Below are 21,796 nucleotides of genomic sequence, written 5' to 3' on the forward strand. Positions count from 1 at the left end.
GCTGTGCACTCCACAACACTGCCTCTCTTCCTCTGGCATATCCCTTATGTGTGGGAAGAAGGGCAGGCAAACAGACGAAGATATACCAGCATTTGCCACACAAGGACTCCCATGTCAAGAGAAATCTTTGCTTATCCCATCATTCTGGTGCTTTGTTATGCCTGAGATATTTTAGTTCCGCTTAACTAAAATAATGACCAAATGGGGTCATTCTGCTGCCATGTTAGTCTACAAGTATTTAATAATTATTCCATCTTATCTGAAATAGAAGAGGTACTGTTTAGTGTGAGGGATGGAAATGAGTAAAGAAAGATAAAATATGTAGAAACATTTCCGTACTGGGATTCTATTAGATTGGGGAATAGCCTTCTGAGACTAGTGGTGGAGCTTCACTAGAATCATTTAAAACTAGATGAGAAAAAGTGCTACAGTACAGTACATAGTGTAGGGAAACAATCTTGCATGGGTAGAGGATGGACAAGTCAACCGAACAGAAAGGATTTTCCCTTTTAAAAAATATTTTCAGTAAAAAAAAGATGCCCAGCAAAAAGCCACACGCATCAATAAATATAACAGTCATGTTTCTGTAATTCTTCAGCACATACTATGGAAGTCAAGATTTACAAGTGTACTGCTAAGTTACATTTCCTACTAAATCTTTTTCTATCTAAATGTCAGATTCTTTAGATTAATAGGTACCAGCATGTGCCATAACACTAAATGACTCTAGACAGTTCTATCAGGTATAGGATCTACCTCGAGAGAAGGGCTTCGCAAACAAACACAGGGCTAGGCTATGCCTAGCCAATCTAAGATGACGGGAGAGAGCTCTCCCATCAACTTAATTAATCCACCACCACCAAGGGGGAGTAGTTATGTTGGTAAGAGAAACTGAGGGAGGTGGCCTATTGACACCCCTGAGCGACATAAGTGTATACATAGCCCTAGTACCATCTCAGAATGAATGAGCAACTGATGGGTGCAAGAACTGATCTGTAATATGTCTCCATTATACCCATGTCTTTCCATGAACTTATATATCCTAGAGAAACCCAGAATCCCTAGAAGAGACAGTGCATTCAACATGAGTTACTTTTCCAACTACAGGTCTTAGAACCATCATCGTCTGTGGCAGGGCTTTGGAGCGGAGCCCAGAGCTGGAGCGGGGAGCAGCTCCAAAGCAGTGGAGCTGCACGTTTTTGCCTGGAGCTGGAGCGGAGCCAGAGCACAGCTCCAAAGCCCTGGTCTGTGGATTTTATAATAATGAATGGAGGTTTTCAGCATAAGTTAATTCACCCTTAGAAAAGCGTAAAATTTCCCTGATCACTAAACAATATTTCATTTCAATTTAAACTATTGGTACAATTTACAAAAATACATTAATGCAAATATTAGGAAGCCTTCAAACTAGGTTCGAAGGGGGCAGGTGACCGAAGCCCACAGGAAAGTCAAAAACATGGAGACCTGGAGAAGGGTCAGAATTTGGGGGGAGCATGAGCTGTTATAGCAAGGATAAAACAGAGATAAGACAGAACTGGGAGTGGGGGGGCGCAAATCAGTATCTTAGATAACTATATACTAATGCAAGAAGTCTGGGGAACAAGTAGAAAGAACTCGAAATACTGGTAAATAAACACAACTATGACATAGTTGGGATCACAGAAACTTGGTAAGATAATACACATGACTGGAATACTGGCATAGAAGGGTACAGCTTGCTCAGGAAGGACAGGCAGGGAAAAAAGGGAGGAAGTGTTGCCTTATATATTAAAAATGTATACATTTGGACTGAGGTTGAGACAGAATTGTTGAAAGTCTCTGGGTAAGGATAAAAGGGGTAAAAAACAAGGGTGATGTAATGGGTAGGGGTCTACTACAGATCACCTAACCAGGAAGAAGAGGTGGATGAGGCTTTTTTTCAACAACTAGCAAAATCATCCAACGCACTGGACTTGGTGGTGATGGGAGGACTTCAACTACTCAGATATCTGTTGGGAAAATAACACAGCAGGACATGATTATCCAATAAATTCTTGGAAAGCACTGGAGACAATTTTTTATTTCAGAAGGTCGAGAAAGCTACTGGGGAGAGATTGTTCTAGATTTGATTTTGACAAATAGGGAGGAACTGGTTGAGAATTTGATAGCGGAAGGCAGTCTGGGTGAAACTGATCATGAAATGATATCGTTCATGATCCTAAGGAATGGTAGGAGGGAGAACAGCAAAATAAAGACAATTGATTTCAAGAAGCCAGACTTTAGCAAACTCAGAGTTGGTAGGTAAGATCCCATGGAAAGCAAGTCTAAGGGGAAAAACAACTGAAGACAGTTGACAGTTTTTCAAAGAGACATTATTAAGGGCACAAGAGCAAACTATGCCATTGGGTAGGAAAGACAGAAAGTCTGGCAAGAGACCACTCTGGCTTACCCAGGAGATCTTCAATCATTTGAAATTCAAAAAAAGAGTCCTACAAAAAGCAGAAACTAGGTCAAATTACAAAAGATGAATATTAACAAAACACCACAAGTATGTAAGGACAAAATTAGAAAGGCCAAGGTACAAAACAATATCAAACCAGCTAGAGACATAACAAGAAAACATTCTACAAATACACTTGAAGCAAGAGGAAGACGAAGGACAGGGTAGGCCCGTTACTCAATAAGGGGTGGAAACACTAACAGAAAATGTGGAAATGGCAGACAAGCTTAATGACGTCTTTGTTTCAGTTTTCAACAAGAAGGTTGGTGGTGACTGAATGTCTAACAGAGAACGCCAATGAAAATGAGGTAGGATCAGAGGCTAAAACAGGGAAAGAACAAATTAAAAATGACTTAGACAAGTTAAATGTCTTCAAGTCACGAGGTCCAGCTGAAATGCATCCTGGAACACTCCAGGAGCTGACTGAGGAGATATCTGAGCCATTAGCAATTACCTTTGAAAAGTCATAGAAGACAGAAGACTGGCACTATATTTGCCCTTTTTCAATCTATAAAAAGGGAAATAAGGACAACCCAGGGAATTACAGACCAGTAGACTTAACTTCTGTACACGGAAAGATAATAGAGCAAATGATTAAGCAATCAATTTGCAAACATCTAAAAGATAATAAGGTGATAAGTAGCAGTTAGCATGGATTTGTCAAGAACAAATCATGTCAAAACAACCTGATAGTTTTCTTTGACAGGTTAACGTGCCTTGTGGTTAGAGAGGAAGCGGCAGACATGGTATATCTTGACTTGAGTAAAGCTTTTGATACTGTCTCGCATGACCTTCTCATAAACAAACTGGGGAAATGCAACCCAGATGGCGATATTATAAGGTGGGTGCAAAACTAGTTGGAAAACCATTCCCAGAGAATAGTTATCAGTGGTTCACAGTCATGCTGCAAGGGCATAACGAGTGGTGTTCCACAGGAATCAGTTCTGGGTCCAGTTCTGTTCAATATCTTCATCAATAATTTAGATAATAGTATAGAGAGTATACTTTTAAAGCTTCCGGAGAATACCAAGTTAGGACGGGTTACAAGTGCTTTGGAAGATAGAATTAAAATTCAAAACGATCTGGACAAACTGGAGAACTGGTCTGAAGTAAACAGGATGAAATTCAATAAGGACAAATGCAAAGTACTCCATTTAGGAAGGAACAATCAGTTATACACATACAAAAGGGGAAATGACTGCCTAGGAAGATGTACCGCAGAAAGGGATCTGGGGGTCATAGTGGACCATAAGCTAAATATGAGTCACCAGTGTAGCACAGTTACAAAAAAAGTGAACATTATTCTGGCATGTATTAGCAGGAGTGTTGTAAGCAAGACATGAGAAGTAATTCTTCTGCTCTACTCTGCGCTGATTAGGCCACAATGGGAGTACTGTTCATTACTAGTTCTGGATGCCACATTTCAGGAAAAATGTGAACAAATTGGAGAAAGTCCAGAGAAGAGCAACAAAAATGATTAAAGGTCTAGAAAACATGACCTATAAGGGAAGACTGAAAATGTTGGGTTTGTTTAGTCTGGAAAAGAGACTACAGAGAGGGGCGGGGGACACAACAGTTTTCAAGTACATAAAAGATTGTTACAAGGAGGAGGGAGAAAAATTCTTCTTAACTTCTGAGGATAGGACAAGAAGCAATGGGCTTAAATTGCAGCAACGGAGGTTTAGATTGGACACTAGGAAAACTTCCTAACTGTCAGGGTGGTTAAGCACTGGAATAAATTGCCTAGGGAGGTTGTGGAATCTCCATCATTGGAGATTTTTAAGAGCAGGTTAGAATACCACCTGTCAGGAATGGTCTAGATAATACTTAGTCTTGCTACGAGTACAGGGGACTGGACTAGGTGACCTCTCGAGGTTCTTCCAGTCCTATGATTCTATGATTTTTCTGTAAACTCACACTGGAGGTCCAAAAAAAGATCTCTCCCTCCTCCTCGCAAGTGTGAACTGAATTAACAGAGAATTAACATTTAAATTAATGGACATAATTTTCAATGGAGCAAGATTCTGACAATTAGATGGAAAGCTTCTGCTGCCCTGTAAACAACATAACAGAACAGCATTTTCATACAGTTAGTACTGCAGATGACTGGGATTTATTTTTAAAATTGCAGAATACTTGTATTTAACTTTAAGAATGTCACAGATGCAAGTGATTATTCACCTCCAGAGTCAGTGAATTTGCAAGTATAATATGGTCTCCTCCTTTATAAAGAACCAGTTTCTAAAACACAGGTGTCGCACTACCACACATATACATGGCAGAATTAAGATACAACGGTCTCAGATGAGAAGGCAAATGCTCACCCATTATCCCAGCAATAAAATAAATGCTAGATGTCCATGTCCAACAAAAAGGATTAAACAAAGTGGGATAAACTGAATTAAAAAAATTCACTGTGGCAGAAGTCAAAACCAAAACTGTGGTAAAAAATTGCATTTAGTTCAAAATACCTGCAGTCCAGTAATACAGGTAAGCATAATTTATCTTATGTTATCCTGTAGCCAAGTTTTATGTTGTTCTATAAGTTTGTTTTACTACTTGCTAGGATAGCTCAGTTAGGGTACATCTACACTACCCGCCGGACTGGCGGGTAGTGATCGATCCCCGATCGCTCTACCGTCGACTCCTGTAGTCCACCATGGCGAGAGGTGGAAGCGGAGTCGATGGGGGAGTGGAGGCAATCGACCCCATGCCGTGAGGACGCAAGGTAAGTCGACCTAAGATACATTGACTTCAGCTACACCATTATCGTAGCTGAAGTTGTGTATCTTAGGTCGATTCCCCACCCCTTCCCCAAGTGCAGACTAGGCCTTAGAACAGTGGTTCCCAGGGGTTCACGAAATGTTACAGGAGGTTCTCAGGAAAAAATTCCCTAACGGCAGACAGAGCTGTCCCTAGGGATCCCAGGCAGCACAGGGCCAGAAACCCGGAGCCCCGGGGACTTCCAAGAGCTATGCAGATCAAAGCAAGCATATCTATCACACTGAGATTTAAACTTCAAGACTCCTTATTGGAAATGGAAAGGGAGGCGATTTTTTTTGCTGTTTTTAAAATTAAATAGGCTGCTACTATTGTTTTTTAAATTATTATGAAGAACGAGTTTAAGCTTTGTTGTACATGCGTTGTTTGCCTGGACTGCTCAAGACCTGAATGTTGTGTAGGAGGAACTCTGAGTTGGCTTCTTAAATACTTCATGCTGTTTCACATCTGATACTCCTTGATGAAACCTAGGAGCCTTGTCTTATAACAGGCTTAATCAAAGCGATACAAGCTACAAAAGTGAGATCTTGGAATAGTGTTGCCGTTTTTGTAATGTAATTAAATACTGTAATGATAAATAATAAATAGTGTGTAATAAGCATGTCACAAAAACAAATTTTATACTTCCAAGATCACTGCTTTTATACTTTATCCTCAGGTAAGGGAGAAAATCCCTGGAAATATTCATTTTTAGGAGGGGGTTCAGGAGACTTGACATTTTAGTGAAAGGTGTTCGAGGGTTGTTAACGTTTGGGAACCACTGCCTTAGAATGTTAGCTACATGAAAAAGAGAAAAACTAAAAGAAAATTTTACCAAAAAATAGAAACAAAAACATCCACTCCCAAAACAACAAGAACTTAAAATTACAGCATCAGCAGTATTAGTCTTTCTAAAATACTTTAATCCAGTTCATCTATTAATGCAAAGGGGAACTTGTATGTTACTTGGAGTCAGATCAGTTACCTGCAACAATTCCCTGACTAGCCAGCACCATAATAGCTGTTAAGCCAATGCTGAATATAGCGCTTTGCCCAAAATTCAGCATAGCTAAGGTAGAGGTAGTCTTCAGTGAGGCATTTTCATAGGTCTTCAAAAATCCATCATATCGCCGGGCTTCATATTTTTCATTATTGAAATACTACAAGATAGATAAAGGTAGAAAGTTGTGACATTCTCAAAATTGTACTAGAGGCAGTGTACTTTAGCTAAACAGAAGATTAATTGTAACATGTTACATCAGTCAGGGCTTCAAAAATGTATTAGGTATCTACTCTGTGGGAGATTAAACCTAATACCCAGAGATAGGTTCAAAAGGTGAGGATACAGAAGCCCAATAAGCAAGGGCCAAGGCCATGATCTGGTGCAAAGACCAGAGCCCACCTGGCATCTTCACCAGATTGCTGTTCTGGGACCTAGCTCGAGCGCTTCATCTTTTGTGTTGGTTGACCATCTTCTCTATCTGCCAGAACTTCCCTAATGCTGTGAGGATGGCAAGGTCCTCATGATTTTACTCCTCATCCAATCTCCATTGATAGGTCCTTCTCCACAGATCACTTCACTACTTGTCTCTCTTTCTACTTATAGCTTTCCCAAGCAGTAGAAGTATGAAACTGACACAACTCTGGACAGTTTCAAGGTTGCCCACAGGAATCTGTGCTGGTCCCTTTTCACTGCTGTTATTTACCCTTTTTCATGCAGATACTGCGGTTGAGGTACAGTGTTAGGAACAGTTCACATGCAACAGAACTGTCCATCTGCTGATTCAGAAAGACACCATCAAAATGGTTTACATTCAGATGATGATTTTTGCAACCATGAAGGATAGGGTATTTTTGTTTTATTTTTAACAAAAGTTTAAATATTTGCAGAAATTGTCATTTTAGGCTCAAACACTCACTGGGAAAATTTCCCACTTCTCATTGAGGAATGGATTTGTCAATCCCTGCACATAGTTTTCACACTACCTAATTTAGACCATTATCCATTTTAAGAGAACTGTGTTTTTACAACATATTATTGGTCTGAATATGTGACCATATGGCCTCACTTCACCTAGGCTGGAAGTGAACATCAAAAAACAACACGCCTCCCACAAGCCAGCTTCCTGCTTCTATAAATGCCCAAAGAACCATTTCTTGAACATCAATTTAGAAATTAGCTTGGGCATCTAGTTCTCAGACTGTGGTCCATGGACTACCAATGGTTTTCATGTCCCTTCATGGTAGCCTTCCTGCAGCATAACGCATTTGAGGTCCATGCATTGGGGGATTATGACAGGACATAATCTATGTGAGGATCTCTCTTCCACGAAAGTGCTCCACAGACAGGAAAAATTGGAGAACAGCTGGAATAAGTTATTCACCAGACTTTATCATTCACAATTTAGATAATGTTTTAAGTGCAACTATCAGGAAGTGGAGCTGCAGTTCCAAAAAGTGGAGGATATTGTAAGCCAAAAAATGAAGGAGAATAGGGAATAGGGATTGATACTAAAAGTTGCTCTCTCAAACTGAACACTCCTAAACTCACTTTGAATATATAGATGTTAGTGGGTAATTATATTGTATACCATAGTGTTCAAGATGGTAAAAAGAGATTTAAAGTCTTACCTTCACAGTTTCATAATTTAACAGCGAGTCAATTGCAGCATTACCTGCATCATTATCTGCTTTGTTCATTTCTATTCTAAATTTAGTCCTGTAAAATAAAGGTTTTCACAGTCAAAAGAATACTGGTTGCAGTGAGAAGTATAATCTTTGAATCCTGACCTGTTTTGAGGAATCCCTTACCTCCACTGTGTAACTCCTATCGTGAATGCTGTATATGCACCGAGTGTCCCCAGGGCTACAAATGCAAATGGTGCACCGCATTTATAATACTGGAGGGAAAAAATGCTAATCGTCAGTATGACTTAGTACACCAATATTATTTCAAAAGTATCACAGCATACAAAAGTTGGGCAAGTCCCTACCAAAACAGATTAAAAAAAACACAGCCCTTGCCCTGAACAGCTTATAAAATAACAGGCTTGATCTAACCAGGGTAACAGGAAGGGAGTTGGCAAAGGAAGGACAGATGTAACATCAATAAGATAATGAAACAACTCAGCAAGGGCTAGTGCACAAAATGGTAAGGAAAGGCTTTTAAAACTTTTTGTCTTAATAGAACAAAGTAATTAAGTGTCTCAGTTTGCAAATTTCTTGAAGACTTTGCAAAAAACGGTGAGTCTTGATTGACAGAATAACGGCCTTGGAAGAATGTTCCCACATGTAATCCACGCTTAGTACGTATAGCTTTTGGAGACAGTAAGAGAGAAAGGCTGTAGAAGGCTGCGAGAGAAGCAGATGCATGGGGTATCAAGGCTGGTGTCTTTGGCAGGGTGGATACAATCAAATGATAGCAAGACAGAAATTCACAACTTTCTAGGCTGAAACAATTAATCAAATTATTTAAACAAAAATGTCTGTAAGGTGTAGAACCAAATATTCATGTAATAATCCAAGATAAGGGACAACACATACAAAAAAATACTACTGAAGACAAAGGGCTAAAAATTAAATAGAAAACTCATAGGTTTTTTCCTATAGTCATCCAGTTTGTATACTTTACACATTTGAGACAACTTTACGTATAGTCATTTTGCCCTTTTGACTTCGTGGGTTTTTCCATACAACAGGAGAGACAGAAAACATTTAAAACATTATATAACTGTGACTGTAAAAACTACAAATTAGAAGGGTATATAGAGGCATGTATTGTACCTAAAGTTAGCTTAAAACAAATAAGTTTAAAATAACTACGTTTAAAACTGATAGTGTGCTCTCCAAGTTTTCAGTACAGCTACCTTGCAAATGCTGTGTTTATTTAGTAAGTTTTGTTGCAAAAAACTTAAATATTAGATATTATTCCCAAAAAGTGAGACATGATCCTTCCAATTTACAGGATGCCTCATGAAAAAGAAAACACTTACCAGAATTCCACTCACAAGTGCCATTTCAAATACAGTGGGTCCCAGATTAAATACTAAAGCACTCAGCACAAAGCTGATACCCCTTGTTCCCCTGTCAATAGCTTTTGACAGAGCTCCTGTCTGCCTGTCCAGGTGGAAACCCAAATCCAGGTTATGCAGATGGAGAAAGACATTCTTTGCTATCCTTCTGATAGAATTTTGGGCTACTTTCCCAAATACTGCATTTCTCGCTTCATTAAATAAGGCAGCCCCAGCTCTTGACACACCATCTGAAGGAGGATAATAAAAGAATATTTTTTAAAGTCACTTATTTTATTCAACTCCAAAATTGCCTTCACAAATAAATATGACAAGTTAAGATGTTGTTCCTCCCCTGTATACAACAGCTTTTATGCAAAGGGTAAATCATAGCATTTATTGCACCAAGATTTCATGTACTTTTGGGGATTATTCATTTTTAATTTGGCTTTTGTTTGTATAAACCTACTGGTGGGTCAACTTGCTAGAGGAGGATTTATTATTGGAAATAATTTCTATAAGCACCATTTTTTTCAGAACTGGAGTAACAGAACTAAGGCCAGAGAAGGCTGGATATCAACAAAAGTAGGAAAATATAACATTAGAATAATCATCCCCAATGCTTAGCCGCTAAAAAGGTCATGAGCTCTAATATTCCAAAATGTTACTGAAGAAAGTCAACACCTGTCGACAGATTAAGGAATCACACTTACAGCCAATCAGAACAGCTGTTGCCATGGTTGCAACTGTATGTGGTGCATCACTCAGGTTCAGCATGTTTCCAGACATCTGGTTGAGGTTGTCTACTGCATATTTAAACATGAAGGGAACCACTATATTCATGCCCTAAAAGCATAAAAACAGCAATTACCGAGGATGCGCTAAAATATTTATTTATAAAGTATACACATTTCCCTTGAATTAACTACAATTATTGCATTTGGTTATTAATCACTTAGTGCCAGTGAGATGGCTCTCCTGATTTCAAAAATAATATTCTCTGCATTTTAGCAAGTTTCAACTTCCAAGATAGAAGGGTTACCTCATGCTTCTCACTGGCTCCTTTTAAATATCAGCTTTCATCCTAACTAAATGGTTCACTGTAAAAACACTTGAATTCATTATAAAGACTCATTCAAACAATGGCAAAACTGACAAAGTATCAAGACTGCATAGTGTACAATTACAGTGTCATTAAGACATGAAAGATCAGTAAAGGATTTTAGTGACAAATATTGCAAGGTAAAACAGTGGAAATGGTCAGTGGAGTGAGCTACTGATTAAAAAAAAATTGTTAACTCTGGACAAGCTTCTGAGAGGTGTTAAATACCTGAAATTCCCACTGACTTCAAACAAAGTTGAAAGGTCAGCCCTTTGTCTTGTCCAACAGTAATATTACTTATATGGTGCTTTCAATTTTCAAGGTGATTTCAAAGTTTAATCTTTTTACCTAGGTTAATCTAACTATTCTCCACAGTAATATAACATAGTTCCCTTACAATCTACAAATGCATTACATAACATGTGTCACTCTGACATGAAATATATGCATATATGCTACGCTACTGAATATTCTGTAAGAGGGAGAAAACAATGGAATTTGCTGTACACATAAGAAATAAGGCTGGTTAAGTTGATAAAGGATTTATCTTAGGAATTTGCACTTGCATACATTATGAGCTAAAACTTGAAGATTCTGTAAGGCTTAAGAAAACAAATATCCCAAATCTTGTTAATGTTCCATTATTATACCATTCATTTATACCAACTATAAAGACATTACTGTCAACAGCCTTAATTTTATCTCCAACTGATAAAATTCTTCAGGGATTTAAATTATTTTTAACAATGAAGGCTTCAAAATAAGATATACGAGTTTCTTAGCAACTGAACAGATGCCTTAGGACTCAATATCTTTAACATATACCAGATGTTAAAATACCTTTACAATGAACTGACTTTGCATAGATACTTTGCAACGCGGGGAAAAAAAAAAAGTAATCTTACAGGTAGATCACCTATCAACTTTCAGTGTGTTATCTAGTTAGTATCAGAAGAGGTGGATTTGTAAATGAAGTGAACTGGCCCCTCTTCAATTACAAACATTCCAGCTCTCCACCACAAATGCTTAGTACTATAACAGCATCTAGAGGCCTTAATCCTGATTGGGCTCCATTGTGTTTAGGGACTGTACAGACTAACTAGACATCCAAGCAATGAAGACTAAAGTTTTCAGTGAAAACGGATAAAAATCGCACTGCAGCACAAGTTTAAGAATAGGTTTTTATAACATACACTAAAAACATCTGATGTTGTAAAAGTTTACAATGATAAAAATTGTTAGCAAAGGGGACAATAGAAGTTTGCTCACTGGAAGAAAATAGAGCTTTGAAGATGCCAGTTTTTGATAGGACTCAAGGAAAATTATTTCAAGGAATTTTGCATAGGTTTTTATTTTTACTTCTAAAAAAGGAACCATAATTTACCTAAAACTTAACTGTGAAAAAACCCTCAATAATACAGCATGATATAGATAATCCAGAGAAGAGACTATCTAGATGCATTTATACTGAGCAGCTCATAGCAAATTCTGACAGAAGGCCTGATCCTTAAGTCCTTGTTCATGAAAAGCTCCTTACTCCTAGTAGGAGTGCAGGACTGGGCGCCAAATCAGAAACTGTCACTCCCTTTCCAAAAGTTTGCAATTGTGGAATTTTTCATAAAAATAAAGATGCAAACCTCAACTTGTATGCAAAAAGCCAACAATATCTCCCAAATGGCTATAGTGACTGGCCTCTCCAGTAGCTAGCAGAGAAAGAATAAACAGGTCATTGTAGCTAAGATAAACTTTAGATGCACTAAAAAACAAACAAACAAAAAAACCCTCTGAGAAACTGGGGATATATTAAAGATTTTTGAAGCTTTAAAGTAGAAATATAGTTTTGGAATCCAAAATTTCCACATATACCTTTCAGACAAACAAAAAAATATTGTCACTCCCTTTGGAGTTACTTGTCTTGAAACTCTATTTTCTGTAGTATTTAGTTTTTATTAAGGCACAGTATTATACCACCTGTGTTACAGTGATGACCACCAACGTAAAATGCAGGTTTTCCCAGGAGACCCTATTCAGTAAAAAAGAAAATGTCTTGTAATGTAGATTTCCCTGATTTGCTGCAGATTCTCACAAATCCCTCTGCAAGGATTTTACTTTTCAATGGGCTACCCTGTATGATGTTTTAAAGTATACTTAAAACAATATCTACAGTTCTATTTCTAACTAAAACAGTTTATTTCTTATACTGCAGTTCTCAACCTGCAATTGTCAACAGATTAGTATACAATTTTGCATTCTTTCAAACTAATATACAGTAATTCAACCCAACAGACTGTTTTAATAAAATGTAAAGGGGTGCCTCAGGTTACCATGGTTCTGACTTCCTGAGGGTGAAACTTGAATAAGAATAAGGCAGCACGGTATTATATTTCATTCATAATCAACTCAGTCTATATTCACATCACCTTATTTGGGTTTTTTGTTTTGTTTTTAGATAAAGAAATTTGTTAATCTCACTAGGATTACACACACACACTGAGCGAGAGCGTGAGTGAGTGTGTGTGTGTCTCGTTAAAACAAGTCTTTTCTCAGTGTGGTAAGCCAACATGAGATCACGTTCACATAATGGGAACTAAATTTCAAACTCATCTACCACTTTAGTAGGCTTGATTTGCTGGCACAGAATTCAAAAACTCTAAGTGAACCTGAATATTCTGTACCAAAGAAGCCTGCTATACCAGATAAAAAGATGAGTTAATCTTCATATGTTCTCTGAACTTTTGCATTGCTACAAGTGCCAATGCCACTTACAGAATCGATCCCCCAGGAAAAAACTGTAGAGTCTTCCTACAGAATTCTTTTCTTGCATCACTCTCAAATAGTATACTCTTTAGAAACATCTCTTTTTAAAGAGATTGGTTATTAATTTTATTTTTATAAAAGGAAAATGTACACACGTCAAGCTTTCACACAATGGTAAAACTAGTGAGAATAATTCTTACTAAAAGGACTCAACCCAAGCATTCATAGAACTCTGTACATTTTTACCATACAAATTTTGAAATAAAAGCTGTGGTCCAAATTCGCTGATGGTGTAAGGAGGTGCAACTTCATTTGCTTCAATAAAGTCACCCCTTTTTATACTGCTGCTTAATTTTAGCTTGTAAGAGCTGTACAATTAAGCATAAGTTTCAGGGTAGCAGTTAATACTCAACTACAAAACTATAAATAAGGTTTAAATGTTTTTAAAATAAGATTTATTACTTTAAAGGCAGCACAGCATCATTTACAGAACAGAAAAGCATACAAAACAGACGTTTGAGGTTTTGCGTATTAATATAAATAAAACCAAAATTACTTCCTCCTATCCAGTCCCCAGTGCATCCTGTCTTCTCTTTTGATCTTAAGCTCCTTAGGGCAGAGACAGTCACATTTGTATCTTGTACATTCTATTGTTCTTTTCTTAATAGATGATGATGATGATGAGAGAACAACTGAGATCAAGCAAGTAATTTGATAAAAACAGTCCAAGGTTAACTCTTCTTTCACATATAAGTCTATGTAACTTAGACACAATGTTTGAAATTTTAACTTAGATAACTGTTCGATCTAGTTATAAATTAGCTTCAGAGCTGTCTGCAATACTAAAGAGGTCTGTAATATTTGTGTATAAAAAGCAGAGCATAGGATACAACACACCAGATAGGGATCAGTCAAGTCTGATACCCAGAAAATTTTGAACACAGTCAGTACAGTGGTCATGGTCACAAGGAGCAGAAACAGCACCGACCCTTGTAGCGGAACAGTTGCTGCGATACAGTGCTGCAAGATAGATTTAGAAATAGCGAAGGAGGACAGAAATTATGGGCTACTTGAAGCTAACTGAGGGTTTTGAAACTTCTCCTTTCCACAGCAGGGGACAGGGAATTAAGGTTGAAATATATTTCACTTCAGAATTCTCCAAAAACAAACAAGATCTCCGAAGAAAGGGGTTAATGAGACCATCTGACTCCAGGTGCTCAGATACTACTATAAGGGGTCCATATACAAACCTGATTAATGAGGTAGATATAAGTAACATGCATTTGTAAGTTCCATCAGCATGCAACACCTGTTCCTTGCCCATATAGCCAAACCATTTCCCCCCTTCCCCCATATACACACACAGAAAACTAACAGTCAGTAGAAATACAGATAGTGTGAAAGATTTCTCCAGCTCATGAATAATGTATATTGAGTCCATGAGCAAGAGGCCAAAAAACTGCAGATTTGACAGAGGCGACAGGATTCTTGTCAAATCAATGAGTTTAATCTGGCTCCTAAGGATACTTTATGCATCTGAGATAGCGATAGAGGAAGGAAGAGGAAAGGGAAAGTGAAGGAGCCAAAACAAAACACACAAGGCAACAGAAGACAGAACTAGGAGAGAAAATGTGCAGGAATAAATGCCAACTACATAAAACCTTGTGCAAGTTATCCAGAATATCTAAAATGTATTATATTTTATTTATTAGGGAACTCTCCCCTCCCCCTGTTGCACCCAAAGACTGAGTTTAGATGTTTTAAAGATTCAGAATATAAAACATATCAAAGTTCTACATTACAATACTTCTGAAAAAAGGTCTTATTAGTCTCAGAGCAGATCTTTGCCTGTCAGCTCCTTTTAGTCCTCCAATCTTGAAGAACTGCACAAATAATTCTTTTTAAAGTAGCATTTAATATAAGCCTTTTAAAATCAAGAAACGTGAAGAGGGAAAAGAACCAAAAACAAGATAATTTTTCCAGTGACAAGCAACCCGGTCCTGGAAAAGGGACAGAGATAGGCTGTAACTATAGGCTCTTCAGTAGCCACAATGCAACCTTGCCTACTTAGTTTTGTGGTTGAGTTGCACTGAACTTGAATATTTCAAAAGGAACAAAACTGGGAAAACCAAACCTCCCTGCCTTCCCACTCCAAACAACTGGCCTTTACAAAATACCCATTCTAATGATACAAGTTCTCTGGAAGCAAACACATTTATAGTGGACAAAGTGAACCAGGTCTGCACTTAACATAATGGGAATCAGATACATCAGAGTTCTTACGCTAACAGAGTTTTGTAACAATATGCACGATAATCTGTTTGATCAGAGATAAACAAATACAAATAAGTGATCACATGAACGAACAGGACAAAGGGCTCCAAGACAGTCTAATTCAGAGGTTGCACAGTGCACTCGTTCCCCGCCCCCTTCCTCCAATACAAGGTTCAGGGAGGTTACAGATTAATTAAATGCAAATTGATTTATTTTCTGGAGGAAAAGGTGGATGGATGTAACAGTGCTGAGGGGAAAGGCAGAAGCTAAGAAACCCAGTACTACCTGAGACATCACAGTGAGAGAATATGTGGGAGCTAGTTTTGGTAAACAGAGAATATGGCAACTAGGATGAGTATTAAGAACAGGAAAGAAATTGTCCATGGAGTTTTTAAGCTGGTCCACCCACAATAAATATTCTGTTCTCATAAAACAGCATGAACTGGGAACCAGTGAAACTAGATTATTATTAGCTTTACCGGTGACCAAAAAGCATTTCAAGAGTCTGCATAAAGTAAGAAAAAAACAAATCTCAACTGGTGACTCTACACTAAAAAAACCTGCTATGAGACTTCTGTGACTGAGAATGAGAACAAGATGGTATTCTGCTTCCTTGGTGCCACAATGAAAGAATAGCTTTGGAAGCATTTGTTAACTTAAGATTTTTCTTTCTACTCAGAAGCCACTCATTCTGGGAAAAGGTGGTTGCTTGTCACTGCCACTGCCTCTTTTATTTGACCTCAGATTGTGAGAAAGACAATATTCACAGAATGATTAAGGAAAAAGAATCCCAACTTACTAGGATCTCCCAGTTGAGCTGAGGCAAATACTGAGCACTTCTGTAAAATGTGCATATTGCTGTTTGTGTTACGGGCATACACGGACTTAACAAGAAGGCAGAATAATACTCAGCTACTGGTGACAGAGCCCCTGGGCATCAATTCATCTCACTGCATCCAAGAAACTACCTGAAACACCTCAAGTTGAAAAGCCCCTTCTAGAAGCAGTATATCATGCCGCCATATAGGGGATCAGACTTAGGAGTGTCACATTGTACTAGGCAATGTGCAGGAGGTCAGATCATGATGATCCCTTCCCGGCTTAAAGTCTACGAGATGTACTGCCCTTGGGGCTGGGAATACTTCAGATTACCTTCACGCAGCCCACCTTTGGCTCAAATTTGAAGCACTATTATTAACAGGTTTTAAAAGGAGTCACAGGCAGTATTCCTCAGACATCGGAAGAGCCATCATCTCTGATGTGTAAGGGGTGGTACGGGGATTCAGAACAACCCCCTAAACAAAAACAAAGAACATGTATGTCAGCTAAGTACCACTATGCGGCCTACTCTCTTGTTCCACCTGCAGCATATCATGCCATCTGCTACTAGTACCTATAGTTTGAGCGGGTTGTGAACACAATTTACCAAAGTTCAAAGCACAGTTTCAAATACTGTTGCATGTTATGCACTGGCATCAAAAAAAGGGGTGGAGGGGTCTCAACGATACATTTATGCCATCCACTGCACACTGTCAGCTGTGTTATCAGTAACTTCCTGCACAACAACTGGAAAATAGAAGATCTATTGTAGAAAACATCATGCTGCCATTTGAGAGAAAGAGAGTGATTGAGATCACTGGTAAGACAAAGAGCTGCAGGTCAAGATATTGCCTCTCTACTCCACCTCAATTAAAAAAAACATATTTCTCTTCCAAGTACTCTCTTACTTACCTCTATGCCTCAAGTTTGTTTCTTCCACCCTCCTTTCATGTTTGCTGAATGCTGATAAGATAATACTTAGTTCAGCCAGTTTTAGCACTGAAGCTCATTTCTCAGTAAGAGCTTGTCTCAATGGGGAAATTGATTGGAATAACTCCCCACATGGATACTCTTATTCTGGAACGGCTGTTGCAGAATAGCTTATTCTGGTCAATTTTCCTTGAAGACTAGCACTGAAATAGACACTTTCTGCATAGCAAAACCTATTCTTTCTTTACTTCCATTTGCTAGAATTTAGCTTATCCCAGCTGCAACCTAATTTTAGCCTTATGTATGGTAAATAATTGCCCACAGACAGTAGGTAGCTAGTTAGAGCCACTAGTTTCACTGAAAAGATTAGAATTTGCTTCCCAACACTTAGCAGTCACAGGAGATTTATGTTTTTCTATGGCAAGAGAATCTATACATGGAGAGAATTAGCACGTGTTCCTCTGCCTTATTCCTACAAAACTACTGTCAATTTAGGACTGCACCCTCCAACAATCTGGTGGATATTTATTGTGAGGATGCTTCAAAGCCTCAAAAAGCCTAGAAATAGGTAAAAACAAATTTACTGTGTTCTAGCACACAAATAATTCTCTCAAAAACAGAATTAAAATAAAGGTGAAATCACTACCTTTGCCTTGTAATAGACCTGTGTTTTTTCTTTTACTTTTAAACTAATTTTATGAGGGATAGTACTATGATCAGCAAGAATACAGCAATACACAGTCTAATACAGTGTTTCCCAAACTTGGGACGCTGCTTGTTTAGGGAAAGCCCCTGGTGGACTGGGCCGGTTTGTTTACCTGCCGTGTCCGCAGGTTCAGCCAATCGCAGCTCCCACTGGCTGCGGTTCGCTGCTCCAGGTCAATGGGGGCCGTGGGAAGTGGTGGCCAGCACATCCCTCGGCCCGTGCTGCTTCTTGCAGCCCCCATTAGCGTGGAGCGGCAAACCGCGGCCAGTGGGAGCTGTGATCGGCCAGACCTGCGGACGCGGCAGGCAAACAAACTGGCCCGGCCTGCCAGGGGCTTTCCCTAAATAAGTGGTGCCCCAAGTTTTGGAAACACTGGTCTAAAACAAAGAGAAGCAAGTTCAACAGTATGAACCTTCTGGGGGCTACAGCAAAGTTTTATGTCCCAGACAGCTCTCCTAATCCACTGACACCCACAGCAAGAGAACAGAGAAGAAATGGCTCTGCAGGTGTCCTTCTTACCAGTTTAGGAGGAGCTGCCTCAGGACACCAGGATGCCACCACTTCTCTCTACTGCCTGGCTGAGCTAAGCCAATAACTTGCTAGTGGCAGTGAATAAAAAGTCCCACCTGTCAAATACTGCACCATGCAATCAATGCCTGAAGCTCTCCTTTTGTAACCTTCAGCCACATAACTGAAGTATTGTGATCCTCCTACCATCTGGATTTCCATGTCATTTGCCAGGGCCAAACTTGCAAGGATTAATGGGAAATTTCAGTTTCCCTATTCTGTTGCCATATTCAATTCTACATTTTGTGACCATCAAGTGCTATGCCAGGTCCCCGCCCCTCAAAGGTTTGTATTCTCCCAATGCCACCAATCTGTTTCAACCCACCAATCACATATCACACTTTGGTTTTCTCCTTGCTGCCTCAACTTCCTTGCCTTTCTCTTCATCCTCTGTCTTCCCACACTCCTTCACCCCATTCACTATGTGTGATTCCTTTCTCATCTCTGCTTCCCTTACTTACAAATGTTCTATCACACTTTAACTGATTAAGTGGTGAGAAAATTGTGGAATCAACTAAGCCAATCAATCCAAATCATGTGTTTGATCTCAACTAATTCCTCCCAACCCCACACCCAGGCCAGCCCCTGTGCCGAGTTTTTTTATCTATATGTTACAAACAGAAAGAGTACATCTGCGCTGTATGCTATGTACACCTATCTGTTGTATGACAAATACTAAATTGCAGGTCTACTTGCAGAAGTAACAGCAACATTAATGCTTCCTGACTGCAATGAGCTACAGCAAAGCCATCACAATTCAGCAAAGTAACATTTCTTACCTTTGCACCTGCCAAAAATCCTAGAGAGATGGCAACTCTGGCTCGTAGGTCTGGTCTGTCTTTGGGCCATACATAAGATAACATTGCCCTGATAATCTTCCCAGCATCTATCTCTTTCAACTATTGAGAAAAACACATACCTCATATTAGAAGAGATACAGAAATACATTTCAAAATGCACTATTTAATAAACATCAGAATGAAAGAAGCAAAATATAAACCCAGCACAAAAGTTACATTCACTAACCAAGGCAAGTTTTATTCAAAATACCTGAAAAAACTATTCAGGAGTTTCATGACATTAGGAAATTAAGTGTTTTTCTTTTAAAAGTTGTCCTGAAGGTAATAAAATCTACAAAGCTATAAAAACAAGATGAGGAAAGAATTTCAATCTATAGGTTCACAAGCCAGTTATTTCACCTAAAATGGTTTACTGTTTAACACCCCAATTTTAACCCCAAAAAGTATTTGCTTCCAAATCATGACTCCTCCACTCGTAGAGTATGCATTAAAATACCAGTGCTAAAAAACATTATTAAAAGGCATGACAGAATTGTGTCTTAGCCTAAAAATATTGTATATATGATACAGGAGGAAAATGATTTTTATACTCAAACAATTGACAGTTAAAAACTGTAAAATGACAAAAAACGTAATGCCATTTAGGAAAACATTTGGATGTTTCCAGAGGAAACAAGAGTTGTTGCCTCAGCAAATGACTGGTAGAAGTATGTCACAGGAGTTAAAATGCATCTTATTGGTTTGCCATTGTTTTTGTAGCTCTCCTTTTCAGAAGTTTCTGTACTCTAACAACATAAGGGGCTATTCAATGAAATTAAAAGGTGGAAAATTCAAAACTGACAAAAGGAAACACTTTTTCACTCAATGTCTGAATAGACCACAGAACTCAGTGTCACGTGTTGTTGAGGCCAAGACTTTTGCAAGATTCCAAGAGGGAGTGGACTCCGATATAGATAACAAGAATAATCAGAGTTACAGTTTATGCTAAAATTAAAGCTTTGGAAGGGATCTAAACTCTCATTTCAGCATTTAAAACAATCTGTTAGGGTTTAGGATAAAACCTACATGAGGGGTAGACTATATCACATGTTTACTGGGGAGAGGGGAAAGTATTTTAACTGCCTCTAAAATATCAGGTACTGGCCAATGTTTCTGACAGAATAAGGCATTCCTATGTTCCTATTTTTGTGAATATTGTCTTATGTAATTGTTATATAATAAATTTAAGTGAATGCAATACCTGTACTTACTGACAGAAATGTCCAGTGTGTAACTGTATTTTCCCTATCATTTTATTTGTATTAATGGTTTTAATTTTATTGGATAATGGGAAAAAACCTATAAAAATGTTAACTTAAAATGTCACAAGTGTGACAACATGTGAAGTATTAAGTATTTCCCATAGTCTAGGGGCCAATTTATATAGCACCAGAAACTTATAAGGGGCTGGTGCTGAACTGTGCTAAATTCACACATGCTCCAAAGAGCTTAAAGTATAACTATACAAACAGGTACACAGTACAGAGAAGAGTGACAGTTAATTATCGCTCCAACGCTTCATGGAACAAGTGGATTTTTCAAGACTTTTGAATGAAGTGTGGGGACTTGGCATATATTTCCTGGGAGCCGGTTTCAAGTACCCGGGACAACATGAAAGAAAACAAAATCAGGAGTACGGTGAGACAAAAGGGATCAAGGCAAGAGAGAGGTCTGCATGAACTATAGGAAACATGAGAGTTAAGAGCTAAGTGCATCATTAGATATATAAAAATAAATGCAAGTTGCTAAGATTCCATTTCTGAGCGTACAGGAACTCAAATGCATCTGAAATTAAGTATTCTTGCTAGAGGTTCCAAATTTTTAAACATTAATATTTTAAACTAAAATAATGCGAAGCAAATGTAATTTAGATGCATTACCATAAACTGCAACGTTTCAAGTTCTTAATTATTTAACAAGCTTCATGTCACTTGTCCCTCTTTACAGAATAGTGACAAGGACTCTTGCTCTTCCTACCTAAAAAAGTGTTTGTTTTCTTTTAGGATATTCTACAGTGTACACTGAGATTCTTTCAACTGGTACATATTGAAGTTATGGCTCAGAGCAAAACAAACAAAAACAAACCCCAAAACTGTTCTAGTTGGGTTAATTGTGTGTAAAATGTCACTTCTTTTAACAGAATGGTCTCTGAAGTTGGGTAATCATGAATTATGAGGTCATTTAGCTGTACATGACTACAGTTTAAACAGTACTGTAAAGCTTTTGCTGACCTTTTATTTTATATCCTCCCACTACCACCCTGAAGCCCCTTTTTAAACCAAGGACAAATCCAACATTCAGATGACAGAACAAATCTTTCTGAAAATAGCCAAGATGTTTTTATAGTGAGATATAGTTTAGTGGATAAAGCAGAGAGCTTTTTTCTCGAATTCCAAAGTCTACATGCTATACAAAATCATATAAAAATGTGTGCCTCAGTTCAGACTCTGATGTAACATACAGTACTACACTGGCAACCAACTCCTCCTCCTCCTTCAGCACTGGTAATCTTGAAAAACAGAAAGGCTATCTAAAGCTGAAGGGAAGCCAGCC

General features: G+C 38.3%; 1 protein-coding gene across 4 annotated transcripts in view; it reads right to left on the reverse strand.

Moving 5' to 3' along the window:
- ABCB7 (ATP binding cassette subfamily B member 7) overlaps positions 1-21,796 on the reverse strand; it is a 73,527-nt gene that overhangs the window by 24,150 nt on the left and 27,581 nt on the right. For all 4 annotated transcript variants that reach the window (XM_075068798.1, XM_032787417.2, XM_032787419.2 and 1 more), the window contains 6 exons: positions 19,184-19,303; positions 9,963-10,095; positions 9,232-9,500; positions 8,051-8,139; positions 7,871-7,958; positions 6,225-6,399 (listed from right to left, as the gene is read on the reverse strand). In XM_075068798.1, the coding sequence (XP_074924899.1) occupies positions 6,225-6,399; positions 7,871-7,958; positions 8,051-8,139; positions 9,232-9,500; positions 9,963-10,095; positions 19,184-19,303 (874 nt within the window). The remainder of the gene's footprint in view (positions 1-6,224; positions 6,400-7,870; positions 7,959-8,050; positions 8,140-9,231; positions 9,501-9,962; positions 10,096-19,183; positions 19,304-21,796) is intronic.

This window comes from Chelonoidis abingdonii, chromosome 8 (genome assembly GCF_003597395.2).
Source record: "Chelonoidis abingdonii isolate Lonesome George chromosome 8, CheloAbing_2.0, whole genome shotgun sequence".
In the NCBI taxonomy this organism is placed as follows: Eukaryota; Metazoa; Chordata; order Testudines; family Testudinidae; genus Chelonoidis; species Chelonoidis abingdonii.